Source organism: Myotis brandtii, unplaced genomic scaffold, assembly GCF_000412655.1.
Source record: "Myotis brandtii unplaced genomic scaffold, ASM41265v1 scaffold33, whole genome shotgun sequence".
In the NCBI taxonomy this organism is placed as follows: Eukaryota; Metazoa; Chordata; class Mammalia; order Chiroptera; family Vespertilionidae; genus Myotis; species Myotis brandtii.
In genome coordinates this window covers 2,635,428-2,643,993 of record NW_005362713.1, presented here as the reverse complement: position 1 = coordinate 2,643,993, position 8,566 = coordinate 2,635,428, and the positions used below count along the sequence as shown (strand labels likewise).

General features: G+C 40.9%; 1 protein-coding gene across 1 annotated transcript in view; it reads left to right on the top strand.

The window, feature by feature from the left end:
* The window catches only part of GLUD1 (glutamate dehydrogenase 1), a gene marked incomplete at its 5' end in the record, with an annotated part of 37,193 nt that extends 33,059 nt beyond the window's left edge, over window positions 1-4,134 (top strand). Inside the window, 2 exons of the mRNA XM_005871133.2 lie at window positions 2,072-2,134; window positions 3,000-4,134. Of these exons, the coding sequence (XP_005871195.2) occupies window positions 2,072-2,134; window positions 3,000-3,119 (183 nt within the window). The remainder of the gene's footprint in view (window positions 1-2,071; window positions 2,135-2,999) is intronic.
* Between the last annotated feature and the right edge of the window lie 4,432 nt (window positions 4,135-8,566).

Sequence of the window (8,566 nt, the reverse complement as noted above, 5' to 3'; positions counted from 1 at the left end):
CCCTCCCACCGTGGCCCCTGGTCCTGTCTGCTGGCAGCCCCGCTCCTGCCGCTGCAGCTCCCATGCACTGATGGTGCCAGCCCGCTTGCATCCACTGACGGCGCAGTGATTGAGGCCGACACCAGCAGCAGGTGCAAGCAGGGCCGGCGCTGTCAGCGGATGCGAGTGGCGGCTGCTGCCCCAATTGCCACTCAGGAGCAGGGGGAGGTGGAGAAGCCCTCAGGGATGATCAGGGCCAGCAGCAGTTGCAAGCGCCAGGTGGGACCACGGCGCACGGGGGCAAAGAATTTTCAATAACCACCAGAGGCTTGCCCCGATGTCTGACTGGTGCCCCACCTTGGTCTGGTGCCCCTGCTCACATGCTCCACCATCCTGCCTCAGCCAGCTCCCACCATGTTCCGCGCTCTGCCCCCTGCTGCCAACATCCACCATGTTTTGTGCGTGCCCCCTGGTGGTCAGCACACGTCATAGCAACCAGTTGTTCGGTTGTTCAGTCTATTTGCATATTAGGGTTTTATATATAGAAGGTGTGTGTGTGTGTGAGAGAGAATCTTAATCCCACTTATTCTTCCAGGTCTTGCCATTTTTATTTCCCTTATGGCAAACCTCCTTAAGAGTTGTATATACTCTGTGTCCAGTTCTTCTATACTCAAACCTACGTCACTCCACCAAAACTGTCTTGTCAAGGTAGCCAGTGGCACCTGCACTGCCAAATCCAGTGTCACTTCTCAGTCCTCGTCTTCCTTCACCTATCTGCAGCTGTTGTCACAGTGTTCCCTTCTCCTGAAATGTTTTCTTCTCTCACCTTCCAGATAGCACAGTCACCTGGTTTTCTCCTTACTTCACTATCATTCCATCTCATTGCCTTTTGCTTATTCTTATCAGCTCTCCACTCACTTAACGTTGGAGGGGCTTGATCCCTGAACCAGATCTCTTTCAGAATTCAATTTTGATGATCTCACTCAGCCTCAGGGTTTTAAGTCCAAGTATCTATTCCCACCAGAATATACTAGTAAGCTCTATGAGAAGAGAGAATTGTCGTTACTGTGTGTTCTGCTGTGACCTACAATGCCTAGAAGAGTGCCTGGCACATAGTAGGTACTCAGTAAATGTTTTGATGGTTGAGTGATTGAGTCAAAGAAACTGCAGTGTTCCACCTATTGAGCAAGATCATCTTCTTATCTTGGTAGAAGTAAATAAAGCTTAATTCTTAGTTGATACAAATGTTATAGAAATATACCTTCTTAATTGTATAGTGTTAATTGGGTGAAGTTTGGCATAGATAATTTGTATTGGTGACCCACTTTATACATTTTTATCTGGCCTCTCAGGATGTTTTTGATAGCTGTATATATCATATTAGGAACAGTGGTGAGAGTTAATTGTCATAACATTTTAGAAAGTGTTCCAGAACACAAAGTAAATAGAGGAATCTCTTGAAACAAATAGAATATAAGTGATAAGAGATAATTGGTATAGGAAAGAGATGAGCTGGCTTGGTGGTCAAAGATCCTGGGTTATATCCCAGCTCTAAAACTAGCTACTGGCAAACCTGGCCAACTTCTCTGGTTGACAGTTTCCTCATCAGTAGAATTGGGGGGTTTATTAGAGCTGCTAACACTCATCCAGCTTTACAAGTGGTGATACTGCTAACTGTAGAGCTCAGGACTCTACCCCGAGCTGCTCTTGGAGGTGCAGGTGCTTTTCTGTGCCCTGTGTGTCCCTGGTGGGCTGGGGACTGGACATGGCCGGGGGAGCCTGCTCCTGGGGTGCTGTGGCATCTCGGGGGCCGGTGCTGATCTCACCACTTGCCTTCCTGGTTCATTGTTTTCTGTGTTCATTGTTTTACTGTGTAAGATCTTACTTCATGAGTATTTGTTTACTGTCAAATACAGTGAAAAGTAACTTATGGTTAAAATGCAACTACCTAATTAGGTATGAAGATATTATACAAAAATTAGGTATATCTTTAATGCTGCTGGCTGTGTATTGACTTAAGAACCTTCGTGCTCAGGGAGGTGAAGCATGTGCTGGGATGGTTTTATTCACTTCATGTTCTTTTTCCTAACAGGGGGCATCCGAGAAAGACATCGTGCACTCTGGCTTAGCCTACACCATGGAGCGCTCAGCCAGGGTATGTGCACACGCTGCTATTTCTATGGTGACTCAAAGGGCAGCCCAGTGTGGTCTCAGCCCCAGACTGTGCATGAGCGTGTGATCCTCATTTGTGTGTGGCAAAGCACATGCTTTTTCAGTCTTGAATGATAGCCAGTGTTTTCAGGGTCTTCAATATGTTTATCAGGCTTATGGAAATAAGTAGTCATGCCAAGTAGGAGGAAGTGAGGTTTGGCTAAATATCAAGTAGTCAGCCAAAGTGGATTGGAGCTCAGTGCACGTTCCATTATCCTATAGCAAGCGACCTCACTATAGAATTTTATATAAATAAAAGGTTTTTTGACCACTTGATTCTTATTTCAAGATCTTAAACACAGTTTAAGTCCAGTTTTCCTAATTTCTTGAGCAGATGCTACCTGCTTGGATTTAAGTTGGAATAGCACAACAGGTATTACATACTGTGAATTTACCCTTTTAAAGTATATAATTTTGCAGCCTTAAATATACTCAGAGAGCTACGTAGCCATCACCACTAACTACAGGTCACTTTCCTCACCCCATTCTTAGTTCTTGCATATTATCACAGAGTATGTCAAATGAATTCATTCCTGATAACACGATGTCTGAAGAACACAGACAGCTCACACCTAAAATTCTGAAGAGCAACTTCTTACTGCTGCCTAGTCAGTGGTTTATTTAATTCCAGAGAATTAGTCCTTCCTGACTAGAGGTTATTCTCCTGCCTGAGTAGTTTTTTTTTTGGCTGCCCAAGTCCTACACTGAAATGGGGACAGGCAACTTGTGCCAGGCCCTTATGTGCCTGTGTGTTCATGGCCTGGATGCTGTGTCGAGTGGTCTTCACTATTTTTTCTACTTTGTTTTAGCAAATCATGCGCACAGCCATGAAATATAACCTGGGATTGGACCTGAGAACAGCTGCCTACGTCAATGCCATTGAGAAAGTCTTCAAGGTGTACAATGAAGCCGGTTTGACCTTCACATAGATGGATTGCCGCTGACTTCTTTACTACCCTCTTCACCTCTTCATCGTAGACCTATCACAAGTTTACATGTAACCACAGATCTTTCTCTCATTGCTTATTAGACAGTGGACAACATTCTCATAGGTTAATTCAAATGAGACCCTTAAGAAAAGAGAAATTAAGGTTAGGGAATCATGTGCAAAACTAAAAGTAGATGCCAGAGAGCCATTTGGATGTATCAGCAAAAGAGCTCAATTCTATAGATTACAAACAAAAATAAATGCTGTTTCTCTTTATGCATTTTATTCTTTTAGAATAAAACAAGTACATGCTGCTGTAATAAAATTGCCTTTAATCACTTACTAAGCCTAATCTTGACTAAGCAGTGAATGCCTATAAACATAATGAATGAAAAAGCTAGTATTTTTATAACATAACACAGTATCATTTATAGCTTATCAATAGTATGTTGTCCAACAAAACAGAAAGCCCAATGGAGAGCTAGTTATCTTCTTTCCTATCATTGCATAGCAAATGATGACACCTATTTCTGTTGTGTGAGACTGTCAGAATTTATTAACCACATTGATGACATATAGTCCAAAGAATGTAGTAACCTCCTCATGTTAATTAATTGCTCTTCTCTTTGCAAAGTCTATTGTGTTGCCTGATTGAACAATAATTCAAATAGAGTGTCCCAGAAAAAAACCACTTGGGCTCCCTCTTTGGAGTCTGGCTGGCAGCTCTGAGCATTGCCAATAATAGCCCAACTCACCCTGACTTTGTATCCCCTTCCAGGGGCCTCCCCTTCGGCACAGCTTCAACAGCGGCCTGGAGACAGCCTGGGGTTGGCGGTTGTGTTTTGCCAGGGCCTTTTGAATAGTAGGGTCCCAATGAAGTACTAGATATTATTTATGTAAGAATGAGCTTTTTCTTTTTTTAACAATAATATCCTTTCAGAAATTTCTAACTACTTTGTAACTGCATGACTTAACCTGGTGATAAAAGCAGTTATTAAAAGTCTACCTTTTCCAAAGCTTATGTTTCTTTTCTGTTTTTATATTTTAATAGTGTCTCTTAGTAGGTGATAAAAATACAATTGGGTTTCTGGAGTTTTTGAAACAACCACCTAAATAACATTACTATTGCTATGTTGTGAGTGACCAAATTTCATTCTTAAATTCTTTTGTTTCTTTATATTGAATAGGAAATGGCTCTCAAGTTGACACACTGAAGTAATCTCTTTAGTGCCTGTTTTTAATGAAGGAAGGTTTCATTGCTTAGGGTTTGTTCTTAATTATTTAATCACAGAATGTATAAGTTTAAGGCAATACTAACCATAATTAGCAAAAATGGATTCTAGACCTGCTTCCACCAATGACTTAGCTGCCATATCTGGACTCTGCTTCATCCTGAGTAGGCCCCATGGACCAGGAGCCCTTCCCAAGTGCTATTTGCCAGCCCCCCAGGCAGAGCACTAGATGTGCTGGAGAATGTGCTGAAAACAAGTGTCAGAAGAGAACAGCACTGGTGGACAGTAAGTTCAGGTCATGTGATGATCAGGTCTTAGTCTTGGCCTTTGGCTAACTTACTGTGAGTAGGCATAACTTTTTTAAAGATTTAATAAGCATTGATGTGTGTTATTGATATTAATGTTAGAAAAGGTGTAATGTCTATGCTAGCTATAGAAAGGCAACATAGCACAAGTATCAACTTTGGTTCCTGGATCTTTGAGTTAGAAAATTCTGGTCAATTTAAGTTGCCTCATGAACCTCTGCACTAGAATGTAGTTTACCCTGATGGATAAAGTTAGGGGAGGTTTTTTGTTGTTTTTTTAAGCAATGTTTCTGGCAACTTAATTACTAGGATTGGTGATTTACTTTTTTAATTTTTTTTAATGTTTTGATTTTTAGAGAGAGGAAGTGAGAGGGGGAGAGAGAGAAAGAAACATCTATGAGAGAGAAACATCGATCTGCTGCCTCCCAGATGCCCCCCACTGAGGATGGAGCCTGCAACCCGGGCACATGTCCTGACCAGGAATTGAACTGTGGCCTCCTGGTCCATGTGTCAATGTTCGACCACTGAGCCACGCCGGCAAGGCTGATTTACTATTTTTCAAAACAAAACAAAAAAAAAAGCCTGATCCTGGTTCAATTGTTGGGAGCATTGTCCTCTACACCAAAAGGTTGCGGGTTCGATCCCCAGTTAGGGTGGGGAGAGGGGAGCAACGGGTTCATGTATCTCTTTCACATGGCTATTTTTCTTCCTCTCTAAAATCAGTAAACATACCCTCAGGTGAGGATTTAAGAAAAAAGCCTGGCATCTTAACTCACAAGCTTTAAACGCCCTGAACATCCTGGCAGGCTCCCTGACCCTGTCACACATTAAGGCCGTATATTGATGATGTCAAAGGACATCATCAAGAAAAGTAGACAGCCCAGCAGGCGTGGCTCTGGTTGAGCATTCACCTATGAACCAGGAGGTCTTGGTTCCAGTCCTGATCAAGGCACATGCCCAGGTTGTGGGCTCAATCCCCAGTAGGGGGCGTGCAGCTGATCAATGATTCTCTCTCATTGATGTTTCCATCTCTCCCTTTCCCTTCCCCTCAGAAATCAATAAAAATATATTTTTAAAGTAGACCAATAGAATGAGAAAAGATTTCCAAATTGTCTGCATCACATATCCAGACTATATAAAGAATTTTCACAACAATAAAATAAAAACCTAATTTTAAAATGGGCAAAAAATTTGAATAGGATAAAAATATTTAGAATTGTTTGAAATGGTTGCTTCGGGAGTGAAAAATGGTGAGGTGGGTATGCATTAGAGGAGACAAGCTATTCATAGTAAGAACTGGTTGGCTCTACACCAGTAATTCTCAATAGGGAGTGACTATTTCAGGTATATAGCATAATGGTTAGATAATTACATAATTTATGAAGTAATCCCCTGATAATTCTAGTACTCATCTGGCACCATACATAGTCATTACAATATTGGCTATATATAGTCCCTATGTTGAACTTGACTGAATACATTTTTGTCACAACTGGGGGCGCTAAACATCCCACAATGCACAGGATAGTCCAAAATTTCACTAGTGCTGAGGTTGACAAACTGTCTAAACTACGTGAGACTTTGATATAAAAACAAACACAAGCCAATAAAAGTCATTTGAATAAAATTAAAAATAATAACCATATTACAAGACAAAAAAATTTCTCTGCAAAGAAAACCACTTACAACAATTTTATTTTTATTCTATTTAAATCCTTTGCCTGTTTTTAAATTTTGTTGAGTTTATATAGTCCGGATATGTGACTCATAATTTGCAAATCTTTTGTCTCATTCCATTGGTTTGTCTTTTTCTTGATGTTCTTTGACACAAAATCATTTTGATAGTGTTCAAGTTATTTTTCTTTGGTTGTTACGCCTATCTAAGAAATCAATGCCTAATCCAAAGTCATATATGGTTGATGAATTCTAACAAATATTTAAGGAATTACCACCAATCCTAGTCAAACCCTTTCAAAAAGACAAGATGAGGGGACACTTTCTAACATCTGTGAAGTATTATCCTGATACCAAAGCCAGACAAAGATCACAAGAAAACTGCAAGCCAGTGTCCCTTATGAATATAGATATAAAAATATTAACAATCCCTTCCCTAGCTGGTTTGGCTCAGTGGATAGAGTGTCGGCCTGTGGACTGAAGGGTTCCTGGTTCAATTCTGGTCAAGGGCACATGCCTGGGTTGTGGGCTCAGTCTCCAGTAGGGGGCATGCAGGAGGCAGCCAATCAATGATTCTCTGTCATCATTGATGTTTCTATCTCTTCCTCTCTGAAATCAATAAAAAATATATATTCAAAAAAAATATTAACAATCCAACAGCCCATAAGTATTATACATCATGACCAGGTAGGATTTATCCCAAGAATGCAAGGGTGCTTCAACATAAAGTTAATAGAATGGGGGAGGGGGAGAATCCTAATCATCTCAATAGATGTGGAAAAAAACTTGATAAAATCCAAGATCCTCTCACAATAAAACCACATAATAGAAGGGACTTCAACATAATAAAGGGCATTTACAAAAATAAAAATGGCCTTACTGGTGAAAAACAATGCTAGCCTTTAGTAGGTACAAAGATTCTTGTCTTCACCAGTTATTCAACATTGTACTGTCTTAAGTCCTAGCCAGAGCAATTAGGCAAGAAAAATTCAAGTCATCTGAAATGGAAAGGAAGAAATAAAATGTATGTAAAGATTACCTGATTCTATATATAAAAAATCCCATAGAGTACACAAAACCCACTGGGGCTAATGTGTTAAGCAAAATTACAGCGTACAGGATCAATACACAAAAAACAGCTTTTTTTTCCTATACACCAAACATCTGTAAAGGAAATTTAAATTCTAGTCTGGCTGGTGTGGCTAAGTGATTGAATGTCAACTCATGGACCAAAAGGTCTCCTTTTTGATTCCTATGGGCTCGATCCCCAGTAGGGGGCATGCAGAAGGCAGCCAATCGATGTTTCTATTCCTCTCTAAAAATCAATAACATTTTTTAAAAAAGAAAATTATATTTACAACTAGAGGCCCGGTACACAAAATTCGACAGCCAGATATCCCTCTCACAATCCAGGACTGCTGGCTCCCAACTGCTCGCCTGCCTGCCTGCCTGATTGCCCCTAACCGCTTCTGCCTGCCAGCCTGATCACCCCCTAACCACTCACCTGCCAGCCCGATCACCCCTAACTGCCCTCTCCTGCCGGTCCGGTCGCCCCCAACTGCCCTCCCCTGCTGGCCTGATTGCCCACAACTGCCCTCCCCTGCCAGCCATCTTGTGGCTGTGGGTGCCACCATCTTTGCGATGGTGTGATGGTCAATTAGCATATTCCCTCTTTATTAGATAGGATAGCATCTAAAAGAATAAAATATTTAATAAATTTAAGGAGGTAAAAGCCCTTGACACTGAAAACTACAAAACAGTTTAAAAGAAGTTAAAGAATAACTTAATGGAAAGACATCCCATGTTATAGATAAAAATCTTAATATTATTAAGCAGGCATTACTTAAGGCAATCAATAGATTCAAAATTCTAATTCAAACTTCTTTTTTTTAATTAAATCTTTATTGTTCAGATTATTACAGTTGTTCCTCTTTTTTCCCCCCATAGCTCCCCTCCACCCGGTTCCTACCCTACCCTCTGCCCTTACCCCCTCCCCGCACTGTCCTCATCCATAGGTGTACGATTTTTGTCCAGTCTCTTCCCTCACCCCTCACAACCCTTTCCCCCCGAGAATAGTCAGTCAACTCCCTTTCTATGCCCCTGATTCTATTATATTCACCAGTTTATTCTGTTCATCAGATTATTCACTTGATTTTTAAATTCACTTGTTGATAGATGTGTATTTGTTGTTCATAATTTGTATCTTTACCTTTTTCTTCTTCCTCCTCTTCTTAAAG